Raw genomic sequence first — 20,153 nt, 5'->3', positions numbered from 1 at the left:
CATCAATGTGCCCCGTGCATCAATGTGCCCCTCTTTCCCCTAATTGTGTAAGGTTTGTGCCAGTTTAAATAAATGCCTCTGTAATTAAGGGTTTGTTACCATCCTCAGCAACTATGCTCTCTCTCCCTCCCCACCTTCCCTTGGAGAATGATCTAGAAAGGGGATCTTTGAGGAATGCGGCTCTTGCTTAAATGCCTTCTCTGTATCACAGGAATAGGGTGCATGACCCTTCTCTCCCCCACTCCTGGCAGACCAGGTTTGCCAGGCAGGAGGGGCAACTGACCTAGTAATCACCAATGGCACAATTACACCAGGTGACTGGTTCCACTGCTGGGAATCAGCTGCTCATTGGGACTTACATGGCTCTGGGCATTCAGCTGCAAACCCATTTTGGCTCAGCTGCATCTTTACCTGGCAGATACATTTGTTTTGTATAAACCAGTTTGGTTTGCATGTTTGAAGCTGAAGCTGATATCCAAGTTCTTGCTTGAATATTTCCAGACATAGCTTACCAATCATGGGAATCTACTTGGATCAGGTCAAATCATTATTTCGTTCTGTGAACCATGAACCACCCTGAGATCTTATGATGAATGGTGGTATATAAATCTAATTGATAAATTAGGGTTGCCATATGTCCTCTTTTTCCAGGACACATACTCTTTTACATGAGTATGTAAAATGAGAGTCGTCATAGTGATCCATAATAAAAGGGGAAGTCGGCAAATGTGTGCTCTTCTTTGCTCTTCAAAATTATGTCAACATTATTATTATTATTATTATTATTATTATTATTATTATTATTATTATTTAAGAAAGCTATGGGTCCCAAATTTGGTGTGGAAATTTTGCCACAGGCAGAACTGCAAATGAACAACTTGGGCTATGTAAAGAATGCTCTATATGAGTATAGCAAGGTGTCTACAGGCCTGCATAGGATGTCATCAATCAATCTGTGTTGTTTTATTTAGGCGTTTCAGAAGAAGGTCAGACAATAGGACGCAGGAGTCTGTACATGCTTCCTACCCACCAAACATTCCCTATTCTACAAGGGACATGTCGGCTCCTATGGTAAGAGCTTTCCTGATCTTGACTAGTGGTGGGGCTTGGAAGAATAAAGTGGTGGAAGGCCACTTAGAATGGACAGGAGCCATAGCTGCACTACAAATACGTACCAGCAATTGATGTGGTTCAGGGGAGGCAGGACTATGAGGGCAAATGGGCCCTGCCCCACCAACCTCAGCCAGCTCCCACATGCCAGCTTTTTTCCTTGCATCTGGTCCAGAGGGAAGAGGTGACTAGTGGGGTGCCACAGGGTTCTGTCTTGGGCCCGGTCTTATTCAACATCTTTATCAACGACTTGGATGATGGACTCAAGGGCATCCTGATCAAATTTGCAGATGACACCAAACTGGGAGGGGTGGCTAACACCCCAGAAGACAGGATCACACTTCAAAATGACCTTGACAGATTAGAGAACTGGGCCAAAACAAACAAGAACAATTTTAACAGGGAGAAATGTAAAGTATTGCACTTGGGCAAAAAAAATGAGAGGCACAAATACAAGATGGGTGACACCTGGCTTGAGAGCAGTACATGTGAAAAGGATCTAGGAGTCTTGGTTGACCACAAACTTGACATGAGCCAACAGTGTGATGCGGCAGCTAAAAAAGCCAATGCAATTCTGGGCTGCATCAATAGGAGTATAGCATCTAGATCAAGGGAAGTAATAGTGCCACTGTATTCTGCTCTGGTCAGACCTCACCTGGAGTACTGTGTCCAGTTCTGGGCACCACAGTTCAAGAAAGACACTGACAAACTAGAACATGTCCAGAGGAGGGCAACCAAAATGGTCAAAGGCCTGGAAACGATGCCTTATGAGAAACGGCTAAGGGAGCTGGGCATGTTTAGCCTGGAGAAGAGGAGGTTAAGGGGTGATATGATAGCCATGTTCAAATATATAAAAGGATGTCACATAGAGGAGGGAGAAAGGTTGTTTTCTGCTGCTCCAGAGAAACGGACACGGAGCAATGGTTCCAAACTACAAGAAAGAAGATTCCACCTAAACATTAGGAAGAACTTCCTGACAGTAAGAGCTGTTCGACAGTGGAATTTGCTGCCAAGGAGTGTGGTGGAGTCTCCTTCTTTGGAGGTCTTTAAGCAGAGGCTTGACAACCATATGTCAGGAGTGCTCTGATGGTGTTTCCTGCTTGGCAGGGGGTTGGACTCGATGGCCCTTGTGGTCTCTTCCAACTCTATGATTCTATGATTCTATGGCTGACAGCTTCCTCTTTCTCAGTGTCACCCTTGTAGAACTCAGCAGGCAGGAGAAAGTTAGGGAAAACACTGGAATTCGTTGGCTCTGCCTGCCATTGGCTCTGGTCTCTCTGCTTTCTGCCCCGGTCCAAATAATGGCTGGTGTGGTTCTCCCATCCCACCCCCACCTCTACCTCAATATTGGGAATTGTTACACAGTGAGAATCTGGAGAATTTTCCATTGGGGAATCCCTGCCTGCCCCTCCCCGCAATTACATGCTCCCAGCTAAGAATTCTCAGCTTCCTTAACAAACTACGGCCCCCAGGATTCTCTGGGAGAAGGAAGCCAAGTGCTTTAATGAGAGAAGCCTGATAATCTGAGTGTGGGGGCAGGATGACATCGGATAGTGGTCCTTCCTCACCTGGTGTGTTTGAGATGTCAGCATGGCTTGCAGGTGAAAACATCTGGAGGGGGTCACATTGCAGAATGCTGTCCTTCAGGCAGAATAATGTGAAGGAGCTTGGACAAATCATAATCTTGAGCTGGGATATAATTTTACTTCAAGACGGGGCCTGGGCCTGTTATGGAAGGAAAGGGAGCTTTTGAAAAACACAGGAGAGGATCCACACACAGCCTTGGGAAGTGGGTCAGAACAAAGTGGAGGAAAATGACACAGAAAATACTTGGGACTATAGGAAGCTGGTCCATCTATTCCAAGTTTTATCCCTTAATGGCTTGGGGCCAGTTCACTTGTGGGATCGCCTTATGCTCTACTGCTTTGGTCTGTGGAACTGGCTCTGTTTCAGGTGCCACAGAACACTCCTGCAGTGGTAAGGAATCAATCTTTTAGTGTGGCAGCACCTACACCATGGACACCAGGCAGGCATCTTTGCTGTACTCTTTCTGGCACCTACTTAAAACATTTTTGTTTAGGCAAGCCTATCTAGATTGTTTTTTTAAAAAAAAATTACTGTTAATTTTAATTGTATTCACATAGTTGTTTTTATTGATAATTTTTTATTGATCATCTTGTGAACTGCTTAGAGGTCCTACTACAGTCATTTGGTATACAGTGGTACCTTGGGTTACATACGCTTCAGGTTACATACGCTTCAGGTTACATACTCCGCTAACCCATAAATAGTGCTTCAGGTTAAGAACTTTGCTTCAGGATGAGAACAGAAATTGTGCGGCAGCGTGGCAGCAGCAGGAGGCCCCATTAGCTAAAGTGGTGCTTCAGGTTAAGAACAGTTTCAGGTTAAGTACGGACCTCTGGAACAAATTAAGTACTTAACCTGAGGTACCACTGTATATACTTTTTAAAATAAAAATAAATATGCAATGGCTGACAGTGGCTTTCAGGGTTCTGGACAGGAATTAACCTACTTTTGAGATAAGTGCACATGTGTTTTGCCACCAAGCAGAGGCGGAGCTAGCTGCTCTGGCACCCATGTCCCAGGGGGGGCGCCGCCGGTGGCAAGTGTCCTGGTGGTGGGGATGGGGTGGCAATGTCACCCCCCTCGGGGATGACACTCGGGGCGGACTGCACCCACCGCACCCCCCTTCCTCCGCCAGTGCCACAGCCGTAACGCTTGCTGTGTTTTACTGAAGGACTCTGAAAATGAAGTGTGTGGCTATTTCTGGGTACCATCAACTCATGCCGCTGAACAGAATCCTCACTAGTGAACTTTATATTTTAAAAACAACCTTTGCTTACACTGGTTTCCTTGCAGAGCACACAAGCAAACAGATACCCTGTGCCAGCTTACGCAGCTAATCTGCAACCGTATTGTGACACTTATCACTACACTTCTCCCCTTCCCTCTCCGGCAGCCATGGGGCCATCCATGGAGCAGCACTGCATCCCAATGAGGTTGGTAACGGCAATGCAGAGAAAGTCACAGCTTGTGGTCCTGGGTTATAGTTTTTCTTGTGTGAGAGCTAGAAGCAGCTCAAGGGGCTGGGCTTGGAGCAGAGTTCCAATCCTGATTCAGCTTCAAAGCTCACTGTGCCACCCTAGGCCAGTCAATTAACTCTCTGCATAATCTTGCAAGGTTATGAGGATCAAAAGGCATCACGCCATATAAGTTGTCCGGGGCTCCTTTGGAGGAAGGAAGCAATACAATTGTGATCAATAATAATAAATATAGTTTGTTTGCACATTGGCTAGTTCAGATGTAATGATATTAGGTCTGATAAAGCATGATTAGGTTGTATTGTGTCCACGCACAATTGTGTCCACGCACCCCTACCCTGGTCCAACTCCCATCATTGCTGCCCACACTGGCTGTGGTTGATGAGAGTTGTAGTCCACCTGTGTGTCATCTATCTGTCTCAGGAGATAAGTGAGTACGCCTCCAAGGGTTAGGTCAAATCACATTATTTTCGCTGCATTAGCAGCACCAAAGAGACCTCTCTGAGGTGCAAGCTTGGGCAGTGTGTATGGAGGTCCTGGGCTGCCCAGATGACAAGACCCCCCTCTCGGCCTTTCTGATGTGGACCAAAGGAAAGCCGAGCAAGACATTTGGCCCAGCTGGGCTGTAGGAGTTGCCCAAAGGAGGCATATAAGATGCCATCCAACTGCCTTAGGGACTCCACTCTGAATTTGTGTAGAGTTTACTCTTAGCTTTTTGTTCTTCTGAAGATGTTCCACAATGCAGCGTAGGCTTGGGATCAAAGTGGTTCTTCTCCTAGATGGGCTTCTTTTGCAGGTGGATGAGGCCCATCTGCCCCTCATTTCTCTCTACAGCAATGTGCGTAAATCCTCTCTTGAAGATTAAATCCATTATTGGTCTTGTCTGCTCAATCCGCTGGAGCCTGTCTTCACAGGCAGCAGAAGACCTTAACTCACCAAAGGTCTGAGACCCACTGGCTACCCTCACCTGGTTTAGCTGGCCAATTGAAGCTGTTTCCCAGGGGGGTGGCTGCTGTCACATGCTGACAGTTTCTAGGAGCCACAGGTGAGAGCTGAGTCAAAGATGGACAAACTACCCCAGAAGGAGCATGACGTGTCTCTCACCAGAGGTTCTTTTGTTGTTTAGTCGTCTTAGTCGTGTTCGACTCTCCATGACCCCATGAGCAGTGGCGTAGCGTGGGGGGTGCAGGGGGGGCCGGCCGCACCGGGCGCAACTTCTGGGGTTAGGGCAAATCCACGGGTTAGGGGGCGCAAATCCACGGGTTAGGGGGCGCAAATCCACGGGTTAGGGGGCGCAAATTACTTGCCTTGCCCCGGGTGCTGACAACCCATGCTACGCCACTGCCCATGAACCAGAGCATGCCTTGGAAACTCTTACTTTCTTCTCAAAGCTTCTCCTTTTTTATGTCCATGGAGTTTTCTTGGCAAAATACTGGAGTGGATTGCCAGTTCCTTCTCCAGGTGGATCACATTTAGTCTAAACTCTCAGCTATGATCTGTCCGTCTTGGGTGGCCCTGCACTGCATGGCTCACAGCTTCTTGGAGTTATTCAAGCCCCTTTGCCACAACAAGGCAGTGATCCATGAAGGGGACCAGAGGTTCTACACCTCCCCTAACACCTCATACACTCCTGTAGTCCACAAACTTATGGAGAAACACACTTCTCCCATCCCTGAATCAGCACTTGGGGAAAATGAATGCTGGGAACATGTTTCATGCATATTTATTTAAACCAGCCTCCCACAACCTTGGGTCCTTTGGACTACAACTCCTATCAGCCCCAGCCAGCACTGCCTGGAGGGCACCAATTTGGGGAAGGCTGATTCAAACAGAATTGATGAAAAGGCAGATAAGTCAACAAACAGGCTGACATTTGACCCTTCATCCTTTGTTGCAGGCCTCCACCCCCTGTGCTGAAGACTGCAAAAACTCAGGAACCAATTTACCCTTCTCGACCTGCACCACTGCCTCCTGTATAAAACTGCCGGTTTTTCCTTCACAACCCACCCTGTTCACAGAGCCAGAGCTGCGTCTTGCATAAAGTGGCCCTTGAAACCTTTTGTTTCCCCCCAGCACTGGCTAAGAAACAGAACAAAATGCAATACCAAGGAATGTAAACTTAACAAGCAAATACCTCTACCAAAGCTCCGGGAACTGAAACCACTGGGCCTGTGAAAACTCTGTGCTGCGGTTGGGCTACATTGCTGGAGAAGTGGGTCATTTTCTGGGTGTTAACTGTACTTCCCCCTTTTTAGGGTTATATTTAATCATACAAGGTATGTGGGTTCCCCCTCCTGGGCTGTTTTTATAGAGAAAAAACATTAAGTGAAGACAGACATAACATTATTAGAGATAGTAGGAAATCAATTAGGATCAATTAGGAAATGTTACTGTTTTTAATCTAAATCTATATTTTTCAAAAAGACTCATATCTTGAAGAAAGGCAGTTCTGCGTTTGCAACAGAGACCAGCTTATGGTTAGCAATGAATGGTGGAACTTATGATGTCCCCCAGAAGCCCACCTCCAAAATCTGGAGCAATTTTGCGCTTGTAAAAAATTCTGCTTTAAAAAAATGACTAAGACTAGCAATGGACATATATAAGCTTGTATGTTGCACTTTTAAAAACAGAAAAGGGCAGCCTGAAGCATGGCAGCTGAACTGGCATGTGTATGAGTCATTCAACTGCAAAGCTGAGAAGAAGCCAAGCTCACACTATGATTGAGTTTTCTTTTTAAATGTTATATCTGTCTTCACCTATAGTCAGGCAAGACATTTTGGCACCTGAGGCAGACCCCAAAATACCACTCCCCTCCCCGCCAGGGAAGAAGGGGTGAGGGAAGATCTACATCAGGAACAAGGTGGGAGGAAAGATCCACATCAGAATCTGCTCCCCCAGTGGATCCTGCTGCCTGAGGTGGCTGCTTTACTTGCCTCATGGGTGGGCCATCCCAACCTGTAGTTGTGTAGAGGCAGGTGTTAAGAATTGCAGTTCAAATTAGACCAGCACATTTCTATGAACAACAATAGCTTCAGGTTGTTATGTGTGGGAACCTGTACACAAAAAGTCAAAACTCATGTTGGACTGAAGTTTGTTATTTGTGTGCACGTAACTAAAAGGCACAAGGTGGAAACACCAAGAAAAATTCCAATTGGTGGAGCCCCCCCCCATTGAGTTCAGTGAGACATACTTCCAGATAAAAGTGTCTAGGATGGCAGCCACACAGCACCATCCTAGACACATTTATCTGGAAGTAAGCCAACTGGGATTTACTCCCTGGTAGGTGAGTGTAGGATTGCAGCCTTAATCTACTTATTGCGAGAAGATGAAATGTATTGTTAGCATGTTTATATGTTTTAATAGTGTGTCTCGATGTTTATTATTAACACATTTTAAAACATAGACAGTTTGAACTGTGTGCTGGCTGACACTAAACTGTAGATAATAATAATAAAAAATTATGTTAGGAAAGTTTTACTTAACAATTTTAGGTTAAGGAATAAATTTTTCTAATTTACCACTAATGGTTATTCAAAACAAAGGTACGAGAAAGTCACTTTTTGGGGACTAGGCTGGGGAGTGGGCTGCTCACAGTTCACAAAGCACTTATATTTAGCTCTCATGAATTTTCTTGAGTCCAAGTATTCTAGCTTTTAAAGTAAAAACAAAACGCAGAGAGATGCTTGAGTATGTGATGGCAAAAGCACAGATTCAATGTATGTTGATTCATACATCTTTGGTATCTGTCTACCAAAACATCTCTGTGGGCTAGTGCAGAGATGCCACAGGTTCTTCCACCATCACCAGCAATCCTGCTGCTTCTACAGTTTGGCATTTGTCAGACTCAGGAAGATGCTATGCAGATACTGCTAATGACATGCAAATTAGTGGCAACTCTTCCATCTAGTTCTAGTGATGTATTTCCAATGTGGCCTTCAGACACGCATGCAAGCTACTACTAAGAGCTGCTGATGTTTCTCATTTGTGTGTGTGTGTGTGTGTGTGTGTGTGTTTGCTGTTGGGAATGTGATCATAACTGCTGACTGCATATTAACCTGCAAAGTCAGTATGCACTTTCCAGCTACTTTGCACACACTTCAACTCAGCACACTTGCTGCAACATCTTTAGTGTGAGAGCACCAGCCTTGGTGCAAAATCCATTTTTATTTAAACCCATTGAAACTGTTATGAGCACTTTAAACCCTAGCAGCCTGCTGAAGAATTCTGTATACTGTACGTATATTTCATCACTTTTTCTTTTTTATGTTGCTTTTCGTGTCAGTCAGGATGTTTACATTGGCTAAATCTTGTTGGATTGAATTGCCTCAATCTTTGCACCGTTGATTAAGCCAGATTTTTTAAAGATGTACCTGCTAAAGAGATTATTTTAGACTGGGAGCTGTAGATTAAGATTAGCTGAGGTGGCAGGATTTCCCTGTGTGCTATGCTTAGATAGTATATTGTTCATAGAATCATAGAATTTCATAATGTGCAAGGACCATTACAGACACGTCTGCTACAATAGCTTCAGAGAATGAAACACTTTGTATTAAATTATGCTAAGAATTATTCCCACATGGCGGCAAATATTCAGCATATGCTTGTTTGGTAAATTTCTTCATAATTCTCGCCAAAAAAGAAGTCTTTAACAGTCTTTGCATATATTCTTATATAAATATATGTCTGCAGTTGCAATAATAAAATACTTGAACTATTGTGGTCTCCCCGATATTTGCAAAACCGTATACTTACCAATAATTTTTTATTGTTCTGGTCTGGAAACCAGCTACAAATTTGCTGGTGGATGGGAAAGGTTGGTTCTTTGACACAATCCTACTCAATAACATATACACATTTCTTGTGTGCTCAAAACACTTTATTGGTATATAGTGGTACCTCAGGTTAAGAACTTAATTCATTCTGGAGGTCCGTTCTTAACCTGAAACTGTTTTTAACCTGAGGTACCACTTTAGCTAATGGGGCCTCCCGCTGCTGCACTGGACGAGTAGAGAAGGTCTGGACTTGGCACCAGGAGGACCCAGTCGCCATCTTCCCCAATAGGAATGTAGCTATTAGGTCTAAATGGGATTATCTATCGATCTATCTATCTATCTATCTATCTATCTGCTTTGTGTGCGTGATGCTTCCCTCAGTTGGGGTGGTACTCCTAGTTGGTTTTATTATGAACATTTATACGCCATGCAAAAGTTCTTGGGGTGGCTTACAATAATAAAATGCTGAAATACTACTGTTTAGCTGCCCCTCTTGCATCCGGGCGCCCTTGAATGGGCACGGGAGTCAACCCCACGGAACTCGAGTCAAGGAGGAAGACGCGTGTCGGGTGGTCACCTGCTCTCTTTTGACAGGGGCCCCGCGGCGTCGGCCCGCATGCTTGCAGGTTGGGGTTGGCCGAAAAGACCCGTGCCTGCGCGAGCGAGCGAGCGAGCGAGCGAGGGGAATGAACCTCCAAGCCCAGCCGGGCCCCGGCGCTTCGCCCTCGGAGCCGGAGGAGTCCTGGCCCTCCTGGGCGCGCGCACCACGCTCGACAGCCGCCGCGCGGCTCTCCGTTCCAGGCGAGACCGTTAGAGCAAGCGGGGAGGGCGCTGGACAGCCGCGTCGCCATGCAGCTGTGGGCGGCGGCGGCGGCGCTGCTCCTCTTCGCCGCGGGCCTCGGTGAGTGAAGGCCCGTCTCGGGCGGGCGGGCGGGCGGGCGGCTCCCTCACAGCCCGCCCCGTCCCCCTGCCGGGACTGGCAGCGGTTCTCCCACCATCTTTATTGGTGGGACAAGCCCACAGGCAGCCTTTATCAAGTTGGGGGCCTCCAGGCGCCGCTGGACTACAACTTCCACCCTCCCTGTCCTCGAGGGAATGGTGGGCGTTGTAGTCCAGAAACACTTGGGGACCCCGGGTTGAGAAAGGCCCGAGCACCTAGCTGTCTAGCATAAAATGAATACGCTGCCTGGTGGTTTGAAAACCCTCAACGCGGTTTACAAAAAGATAACACTGCTTTAAAACATACAAAAGTTAAAATACTGAAACGGATGGCCTCAGCTTTCTCTGAGCAGGAACGTTTTGTGCAGGCTTGATCTCGAGAGGAAAGGATCAGGAGCTGAGCAAGCTGTGGGCCCAGGTCCACCCGTCCAAGCGGCCCCCTGGGCACAAGTGGGGCAAGGCCTTGATCTCGGCCTGGGAGCAGATCAGCAGCCAGTGCCTCCCTCCTGTCGGCAATCGCGCTGCAGAATTCTGCCCTCACGGCAGCTTCCAGCTCAGTCCCGAGGGAAGCCCCACGCAGAACACATCCTAAGAGAGATGGGTACAGCAGACGGTTTAAGGCAGATGTGGGTATCCAGTTGTCAGATTACTCTCTAGGAAGAGGTGTCGACCTCAGTGTGGAGGAAATGTCCTTTAAAATCTGGATCTGCCTTGAAACATAGGAACCTAGGAAGCTGCCTTAACAGAGTCAAACCATTGGTCCATCTAGTTCAGTATTGTCCACACTGACTGGCAGCAGCTCTTCAGGATTTCAGGCAAGAATCTCTCCCAATCCTACCTGGATATGTCAGGGATTAAAACTATCCCTGGCCCAGGGCCCTTCTCCCTTAAGCACTTAGAAGTAGCACTTAGTAAAGGTAAAGGGACCCCTGACCATTAGGTCCACTTGTGGCTGACTTTGGGGTTGCGGCGCTCATCTCACTTTATTGGCCGAGGGAGCCGGCGTACAGCTTCCGGGTCATGTGGCCAGCATGACTATGCCGCTTCTGGCGAATCAGAGCAGCACATGGAAATGCCATTTACCTTCCCACCGGAGCGGTACCTTTTTATCTACTTGCACTTTGACATGCTTTCAAACTGCTAGGTTGGCAGGAGCAGGGACAAGCAACGGGAGCTCACCCCATTGCGGGGATTCAAACCACCGACCTTCTGATCGGCAAGCCCTAGGCTCTGTGGTTTAACCCACAGCGCCACCCACGTCCCATAGAAGTAGTACTTAAAATACTGCAAATATGGTATCTCACACCAATACAATCAGCCCATTTTCGTTCTTCCTGCTCACCAAGCAGGAAGTTAACCTCATACATTTGAGGTGGGAAAGTTCTGGGAGGAAAGTATTTGTCAAAATAAAAGCAATCTCAAACTGTCTCAAAATGTCCAGAGCTGATGCTGCTCAGTCTTCTCATGGGCGATGATATTAATGTACTGCTCAAACCTCTAAGTTCTCTTTTAATAGTCGCTCATAATGAGATACTAGAAGAAGTTGTAGGGTGCATCTCTGACAAATTAGTACAATAAAATATGGCAAATAGCACTTGTGGGAAAATTGACTAATGAATAAAATTGGCATAAGGTTTGAAACATAAATACTCTTGTAACAGATTGGTACAGCTTTTTTATGCATATGACTAGAAATGAAAACAGTCTAAAACTTTTTGGTTAATGGACTGTTTATTGTTTTCTATAAAAATGGTAGTCTGGGATAAGAACTTATTGTATTATTTGGATGTTATTTTGGATGTATTACCTTCTGGCTTAGGGTGGGATATTTTATTACTCATCTACAATGTCATTATATGTTGTAAGAATTTAATAAATGGGGATAGAAGAAAGAAGAAAGGTACAGATAAAGGCACAAGAGTTTGTCTTTCCTAGATCTCTATTTGGTTAGCAATCCTAATTTATATGATGTCAATGTATATAGAATTTCTTAAGAGAGGCATTCCCCTGTTCCCAGGTGATGCACATAGAGACCTATAAGCTCAGCTAACCAGGCTAGGCTCTTTGTTCGCTTGCTCAATGTATATTCATTAAGGAAAAACCATAATCGTATGCTAATAGGGCGATGTAGCCTAGGATAGGAGAAGTTGCCTCAGTTTATGCATATGCATTGCCTTAGGAGATAACAGAAATGTATATTAAGCCCCCCCCCCTTTTAGGGGTTGGGCGCAGACTTTGGAGTTTATTCCTCTGCTGCCTATTTTGCTGGCTTGCAAAATAAAAGCCTTTGTTTTCCTCTTTTGCTGCTTGAGTTTTTCTTTCAGCCCCAAACATTGATTTTTGCAACACAAGCAGGCTGCAATCTAATCTCCAGACTGATTTGTTGTGGATGTAACCTGCCACATATCATTAAGGGTATCTAGACATATCTAGACTCACTGTTTTCAGGTGGGATTCAGACATATCTAGACTCACTGTTTTCAGGTGGGATTCAGCCACTTCCCAGCAAATTCAGAATGTGCAACTGAATGTGATTGGATGTAATTCTTAGGTGTCTTAAGGTGCTGTGACATTTGTGCCTTGTAGAAATTAAATGGCGATTAACTTCTTAGCATTCTTCTTTTTCTCCAGATTGTCAAACCTTTTTGCATATCACTTATCCAAAGAAAATTCCATCCAACATGACTGAAGATGGTCTAGGTCCAGATGAGGTATTTGGAATTAAGAAACATACTTATTCAAAAGTTTGTGCTATGGAGTGAATGCCTACTCAGTGGATGATATTTTGCACAGTGATTTCCCAAGCTTGCTGACACATGCTTTTCTCCAAGTTAAAACTGGAGGCATATTTGACTCTAGCATTTGAAAAGGTTCCTTTAAAAGTTTGAGGCGGAGGGCTCCACCTCCACTGCTTTTGTGTGAGTCACTTTTGTGAGTTTGTCTCCTGACAAGCAGGGCTTATCTGCCCCCCCCCCCATCATATTTTATTCAAGTTGGCACCTGTGGCCTTGCGTAAGGGAACTCTTCCCACCCACCCAGAGAATTTCAAGCAGCCATAGAGGGATTGCCATCCACCTGTTCCATCATCATACAAACCCCTGAGACGAAGAGTGTTATCAACAGGACCATTTTCATTGTATTCACGATGCTGTCTGTGGTTTAGAGGAAGCATAACACTTGTTGGTCTCTTCCAAATGTTTCTGGCAAGTTAGAGCAATCTACAGTGGTGCCTCGCAAGACGAAATTAATTCGTTCCGCAAGTTTTTTCGTCTTGCGAAGCATGGTTTCCCATAGGAATGCATTGAAAATCAATTAATGCATTCCTATGGAAACCGCTTGCCAGGCTGGCGGTGCGGAGAAGGGCTTTTCTCCCCACCGCCAGCCTTCAGGACAGGTACGGGAACAGAGGGGAAGGCGCGCAGCGCTTCTCTTCTGTTCCCGGGGCTTGCGGTGGGAGGAGGGTTTTTCCTCCCCACCGCCAACATTCAGAACAGCATTCTGAATGTTGGCAGTGGGAAGGAAAACCCTCCTCCCACTGCAAGTCTTCAGGACAGCCTTCCGAAGGCTGGCGGCAGGAGGAGGTCTCTCCGCCCCACCGCCAGCCTTCGGAGCAGCCTTCCGAAGGCTGCCGGTGGGACGGAGAGACCTCCGCCCGCCGCCAGCCTTCGGAGCAGCCTTCCAAAGGCCGGCGGTGGGGCAGAGAGACCTCCTCCCGCCGCCAGCCTTCGGAGCAGCCTTCCGAAGGCTGGCGGTGGGGCAGAGAGACCTCCTCCCGCCGCCAGCCTTCGGACAGGTACGGGAACAGAGGGGAAGGCGCGCAGCGCTTCTCTTCTGTTCCCGGGGCTTGCGGTGGGAGGAGGGTTTTTCCTCCCCACTGCCAACATTCAGAACAGCATTCTGAATGTTGGCGGTGGGAAGGAAAACCCTCCTCCCACTGCAAGTCTTCAGGACAGCCATCCGAAGGCTGGCGCAGGGAGAAGGTCTCTCCGCCCCACCGCCAGCCTTCGGAGCAGCCATCCCAAAGCTGGCGCGGGGAGGAGGTCTCTCCGCCCCACCGCCAGCCTTCGGAGGAGGTCCGAGGACAGTGGGGAAGACGCGCTGCGCTTCCCCGCTGTCCCGGAGATTTCCCTATGGGTTTTCGTTTTGCGAAGGAAGCCCATAGGGAAATTCGTTTTGCGAAGCGCCTCGAAAAACGGAAAACCCTTTCGTCTAGCGGGTTTTTCGTCTTGCGAGGCGTTCGTCTTGCGGGGCACCACTGTATCCCCATATGCCCAAAGTCAAAGGGAGGGGTTCTTAAGTCATCTGACATCAGCTGACGCACAGTGTAAATTAATAATGCAGAGTCTTCTTCAGTAAAAGAATGAAAGCTTTACTGAGTTAAAATAAATTTGTTTGTAAACACATGGGAAAGCATGCTTAAACCAAAGCGTTCTTAAACCAAGGCATGCTTTCCCATAGCAGTGGGGGACTCAATTTACAAATGGAACACACTCAACAGGAAGCAAAACATATTCTGCTTCCAAGGCAAAGTTCACAAACCAAAACACGTACTTCCGGGTTTGCAGCATTCTTAAGACTTCCAGAACGGATTAAGTTCGTAAACCAAGGTACCACTGTATTTATTTAGCAAATTAATGTGACCACACATTTTCATTCTGAGTGGCAGGAGGCTGTTGGCCTTTGAATGTGCTTTGAACTTCCTGACAGTAAGAGCTGTTCGACAGTGGAATTTGCTGCCAAGGAGTGTGGTGGAGTCTCCTTCTTTGGAGGTCTTTAAGCAGAGGCTTGACAACCATATGTCAGGAGTGCTCTGATGGTGTTTCCTGCTTGGCAGGGGGTTGGACTCGATGGCCCTTGTGGTCTCTTCCAACTCTATGATTCTATGATTCTATGATTCTATTAATGCAACTTTTCCTTTTCAGATTTTTTTGTTGGGTATGGTAGACTTCAGGAGATTGCACTGTGGGATTCTTTTCCCACTTTGCTGTTCCTGACTCATTGTGTGTGGATTTAGAAAACGGTTACCCTTGTACTTGTGACAATGATACCCATGAGCAACTGAGTTGAAGCACCAGAAAATGGGGAGTTTCATTTCCTTCCAGTCAAATCTCCCCCCCCCCCATTGGCTTCTCTGGGCCCCAGACACAGGCAAGAAACATCATTTAGTTGAGCAAGGCTGAAATCCTAACCCCACTTACCTTGGAGTAAGTGCCACTGAATTAATTGGATTTACTTTTGAGTAGATATAGTGAGGGTTGTGTTGCAAGTTGTTTTACATTAAGAAGTTAAACAGAGTCGTAGAATCATTGAGTTGGAAGAGACCACAAGGGCCATTGAGTCCAACCCCCTGCCAAGCAGGAAACACCATCAGAGCACTCCTGACATATGGTTGTCAAGCAAATTCCACTGTCGAACAGCTCTTACTGTCAGGAAGTTCTTCCTAATGTTTAGGTGGAATCTTCTTTCTTGTAGTTTGGAACCATTGCTCCGTGTCTGCTTCTCTGGAGCAGCAGAAAACAACCTTTCTCCCTCCTCTATGTGACATCCTTTTATATATTTGAACATGGCTATCATATCACCCCTTAACCTCCTCTTCTCCAGGCTAAACATGCCCAGCTCCCTTAGCCGTTCCTCATAAGGCATCGTTTCCAGGCCTTTGACCATTTTGGTTGCCCTCCTCTGGACACGTTCCAGTTTGTCAGTGTCCTTCTTGAACTGTGGTGCCCAGAACTGGACACAGTACTCCAGGTGAGGTCTGACCAGAGCAGAATACAGTGGCACTATTACTTCCCTTGATCTAGATGCTATACTCCTATTGATGCAGCCCAGAATTGCATTGGCTTTTTTAGCTGCCGCGTCACACTGTTGGCTCATGTCAAGTTTGTGGTCAACCAAGACTCCTAGATCCTTTTCACATGTACTGCTCTCAAGCCAGGTGTCACCCATCTTGTATTTGTGCCTCTCATTTTTTTTGCGCAAGTGCAATACTTTACATTTCTCCCTGTTAAAATTCATCTTGTTTGTTTTGGCCCAGTTCTCTAATCTGTCAAGGTCGTTTTGAAGTGTGATCCTGTCTTCTGGGGTGTTAGCCACCCCTCCCAGTTTGGTGTCATCTGCAAATTTGATCAGGATGCCCTTGAGTCCGTCATCCAAGTTGTTGATAAAGATGTTGAATAAGACCGGGCCCAAGACAGAACCTTGTGGCACCCCACTAGTCACTCTTCTCCAGGATGAAGAGGAACCCTTTGGGTTCGGTCAGTCAGCCAGTTACAAATCCACTGAGTGGTAGCATAGTCGAGTCTGCATTTTACCAGCTTCTTTACAAGAATATCATGGGGCACCTTGTCAAATGCCTTGCTGAAATCAAGGTAGGCTACATCCACTGCATTCCCTTCATCTACCAGGCTTGTAATTCTGTCAAAAAACGAGATCAGGTTAGTCTGACATGACTTATTTTTCAGAAATCCATGCTGACTATTGGTGATCACAGTATTCCTTTCTAGGTGCTCACAGACTGTTTGCTTAATGATCTGCTCCAGAATCTTCCCTGGTATTGATGTCAGACTGACTGGGCGGTAATTATTTGGGTCCTCTCTTTTCCCCTTTTTGAAAATAGGGACAACATTTGCCCTCCTCCAGTCTGCCGGGACTTCGCCTGTTCTCCAGGAATTCTCAAAGATGACTGCCAGTGGTTCTGAGATCACATCTGCCAGTTCTTTTAATACTCTTGGATGCAGTTCATCTGGCCCTGGAGACTTGAATACATCTAAACTAGCCTGGTCATGTCAGACTAACCTGATCTCGTTTTTTGACAGAATTACAAGCCTGGTAGATGAAGGGAATGCAGTGGATGTAGCCTACCTTGATTTCAGCAAGGCATTTGACAAGGTGCCCCATGATATTCTTGTAAAGAAGCTGGTAAAATGCAGACTCGACTATGCTACCACTCAGTGGATTTGTAACTGGCTGACTGACCGAACCCAAACTCTATGATTCTATGATTCTATGATTCTAAGCGTGCAGACAGGACACATAACTCCCCTCCAAAAAAAACCCTAGGTCTCCCCCAACAAACGTTTGAGACTAGCTCCCCTAAATCTAAAAGATGTATCAAACTGCGCGCACCTTCTTCAGCTGCTGCCCTGCAAGCTCTGATAAGCTCCTCCCACAGCTAATCACCTGCCTCCACAGAAACCCGGCCCCCTCTGACCTTTGCACAGGGAGAGCAGCTAATCAGCCACAAAGAAACACCCACACCCACCCACACACACACACGAGAAAACCCTTTTTGCTCCTTCTTCAGCTCCTGCCCTGCAAGCTCTTGCTAGGTTTCCCACAGGGGTCAACTAGATACCTCTGGGAAACCCACAAACATGTGCATGTTTCACACCTGAGGTCCTCCAGGTGAGTGAATGAGCAGAGATCCTCAGGTACAGCTATGTGTGCACTCTACAGTTGTGCATAAGAATCTTTGGGTCAGAGCAAACATTATTAAATATCATTTAAGAATGATAGTTTCCCCTTTCCGCCATCATAATCACTGCTGCTGTTTTGTTCAGCAGCATTTTCACTCCCTCACCTGTTGCAGGAGCCCCACATGTCCATGTACTCTTTGCAGGGATCCTTTTTTTAATCAAGGTATTAATTAGACCTGGAACCAGAGATCTGACTGGCTATTTCAAATCAATGTGCTATTACTTCTCCTTTCTGCCTGTTCTCTCTCCTAGTTTTTTAGCAGGCTTCTCAACCTGGCTTCCTTATTCCTCAGGAGATCCCCATTTAAGCCTGAGCTGCCTTGATTTCTGTTTCAGAAGTTGGGTGCCAGCCCCACTCTCTGCCAAGCGGTAGGAAGATTCCAGGGGTTCACCCAGGGTCTATGGTCCTCTGGAGAATTGAAGAGCCTGTGGAGTTGTAACTTTAAAAGCTATGGTTTATTCACCTATTTACACCTTCCGTCTGCATGGAGAGAGTCCAGATCTTATAGCTTGGTCATTTTAAGAGGAGCTTGTCCCCTACAGCAGTGCAGCACTAGAGTCCAATGCATCTCTCCCAGCCAGCCTGCCCAGGATGGATCTCTCTTTTCATTCTCCCCAACTTCTTCTTCCCAGCACTCCTTGCTTTCAAGACTCTCTTTTCCTGTCACTTTACAGAGTAACCTCTGGCAACCGTCCATCTGCCCAGGCCAAAGATTCCTCTCAGGTGGGCCATCAACACCTTTTGCTATCCCAGGTGAAGCTTTGGCTGGGAAAGGAAGTTTAGCTTGTATTTTTCCACTGGCCTGCAATCTTCCCTTCAATACTCCAGCTAATCAAAACCCTACCATTTATTTCTAGGGTTTAGCCCTCTGCCCCCACTCCTGCAAATGCCTTCTCAGGCCCCTGCCTCCTCCTTTCATCAGTGAAACTTATTTTCTTTCCCTGGGTCCTGAACTGCCTCTCTGAAAGATAAAGAGGCTCAGCCAATCACTGCCATAGCTTTTCTGCCATCATCAAATACATTTCAATAGAGACTGTTCATTTCATTTGTAAAAATACTGTTTCTACATACCCTTCTGACTGATTGTTTTGTTTTGTTTTGAATTGTCCAGAGCACACAGACTTACATGATTACAATAAAAAAGAAGGCGTACACAATTCACCTGCAGCAACAGTAAGTGACTCCCTATTCTTAACCCTTTGGCTTATGGAAAGGCTGTAGCATGTGCTGTGCATGGAGAAGGTCCCAAGTTCAGTCTCCAGTGTCTCTAGGCAGAGACCCCCGTCTGAAACCCTGGAGAGCCATGGCTTGGCTTAGTGTGACATGTGAGCCAGGCCACTTACTAATCTGCACCTGATTTTGATTTCAGTAGTCCATAATGGCTAGCTCCAGAAGGTGATCAGATTGGGCCTTTCCTAGTCCACTACCACCTCAACAGGGCCACCAGTCTTATTTTGCTCAGAACTGTCCAGAAGGTCATAGGCAGTATGAGAATTCTCAGTTTACGCATCATGCCTGTGCTAGACAAAAGTGCCCCACAAAAGATTTATTTGTTCATTTCTTAGGAAGCATCTTACCCAAACAGTTCAGCAGCAAGCTCCTGTAATGGCTTACAAGGGGTTAAAGAAGCCCAATAGTAGTAATAGTAGTAGTAGTAACACAATAAAAAAATGGCAACACTTACATAACAATGCAACTTCCAAAGAAAACAGCATGGTAGAAAAATTCCAGCAATGATTAAAAATGAATGAATCTAAAAGGCCTGTGGCACTAAAAGGAAAAGAGAGATGACATGCGAGCTTGTCGGGGCTGGCGGGGGAAGCCTGGGTCCCCCACCCCACCCCAAAGAGCACCTCAGGGATCAGCGAATGTTCTGCGCACAACCTGCCCGCTGCTCCCAGAGCTTGACGGGGGAAGCCCGGGTCCCCCCCCAGCCCCAGGGACCACACATTCACTCCATAAGACACACAGACATTTCCCCTTAGTTTTTAAGAGGAAAAAAGTACGTCTTATGGAGCGAAAAATATGGTACAATATTATTAATAAAGAAATAACGCTCAGAGTACATTGCTTATTAATTGCCTAGTACATAAGACACCCTATGGCAGTGATGGCCAAACTCAGCCCTCCAGCTGTTTGGGACTACAGTTCCCATCATCCCTGACCACTGGTCCTGTTAGCTAGGGATGATGGGAGTTGTAGTCCCAAAAATAGCTAGAGGGCCTGCCCCCTGTCCCCCAAGAACAGTACTTCTGTCTTGTCAGGATTCAACCTCAATTTGTTAGCCGCCATCCATCCTCCAACCACCTCCAAACATTCACACAGGACCTTCACCGCCTTCACTGGTTCCAATTTGAAAGAGGTAGAGCTGGGTATCATCTGCATATTGATGAACACCCAGCCCAAACCCCCTGATGATCTCTCCCAGCGGCTTCATGTAGATGTTAAAAAGCATGGGAGAGAGGACAGTACCATGAAGCACCCCACAACTGAGAGCCAAGGGGTCTGAACACTCATCCCCCAACACCACTTTCTGAACACGGCCCAGGAGAAAGGAGCGGAACCACTGTATAACAGTGCCCCCAGCTCCCAGCTCCTCAAGACTGCCCAGAAAGATACCATGTTCAATTGGATCAAAGGCCGCTGAGAGATCCAGCAGGACCAGGAAACAGCTTTCACCTCTGTCCCTGGCCAGCTGAAGTTCATTGACCAGCATGACCAACACAGTTTCAGTACCATGGTGGGACCTGAATCTTGATTGGAAGGGATCCAAATGGTCCGCATCCTCCAGGCG

The 20,153-nt window shown here is 46.6% G+C and overlaps 2 protein-coding genes and 1 long non-coding RNA gene across 7 annotated transcripts in view; 2 read left to right on the top strand and 1 right to left on the bottom strand.

The window, feature by feature from the left end:
* The window catches only part of ADAM9 (ADAM metallopeptidase domain 9), a 116,805-nt gene extending 107,918 nt beyond the window's left edge, over positions 1-8,887 (top strand). Inside the window, exons 20-22 of the mRNA XM_081843863.1 lie at positions 972-1,071; positions 3,991-4,130; positions 6,070-8,887. Coding sequence (XP_081699989.1) covers positions 972-1,071; positions 3,991-4,130; positions 6,070-6,151 — 322 coding nt within the window. The 3' untranslated portion in view covers positions 6,152-8,887. The remainder of the gene's footprint in view (positions 1-971; positions 1,072-3,990; positions 4,131-6,069) is intronic.
* LOC309331627 lies at positions 2,590-9,700 on the bottom strand. The gene is made up of 2 exons (XR_014151913.1): positions 9,522-9,700; positions 2,590-2,835 (listed from the first exon to the last, which is right to left on the bottom strand). It is a non-coding gene; the product is annotated as an uncharacterized lncRNA (long non-coding RNA).
* Positions 9,701-9,730: 30 nt separating this feature from the next.
* Positions 9,731-20,153, top strand: part of LOC309331599 (disintegrin and metalloproteinase domain-containing protein 2-like) — a 94,531-nt gene continuing 84,108 nt past the window's right edge. For 4 of the 5 annotated variants that reach the window (XM_081843902.1, XM_081843899.1, XM_081843900.1 and 1 more), the window contains exons 1-3: positions 9,731-9,845; positions 12,515-12,594; positions 18,471-18,532. In XM_081843902.1, the coding sequence (XP_081700028.1) occupies positions 9,794-9,845; positions 12,515-12,594; positions 18,471-18,532 (194 nt within the window). In that variant the 5' untranslated portion in view covers positions 9,731-9,793. Of the gene's footprint in view, positions 9,846-10,431; positions 10,510-12,514; positions 12,595-18,470; positions 18,533-20,153 lie in introns of those variants that run through there. The other variant, XM_081843901.1, reaches the window with a different exon arrangement.

Source organism: Podarcis erhardii, assembly GCF_964252035.2.
Source record: "Podarcis erhardii genome assembly, chromosome: 16".
Taxonomy (NCBI): domain Eukaryota; kingdom Metazoa; phylum Chordata; class Lepidosauria; order Squamata; family Lacertidae; genus Podarcis; species Podarcis erhardii.
The sequence above is the reverse complement of the archived record's forward strand: the minus strand, read 5'-3'. Positions and strand labels throughout refer to the sequence as shown.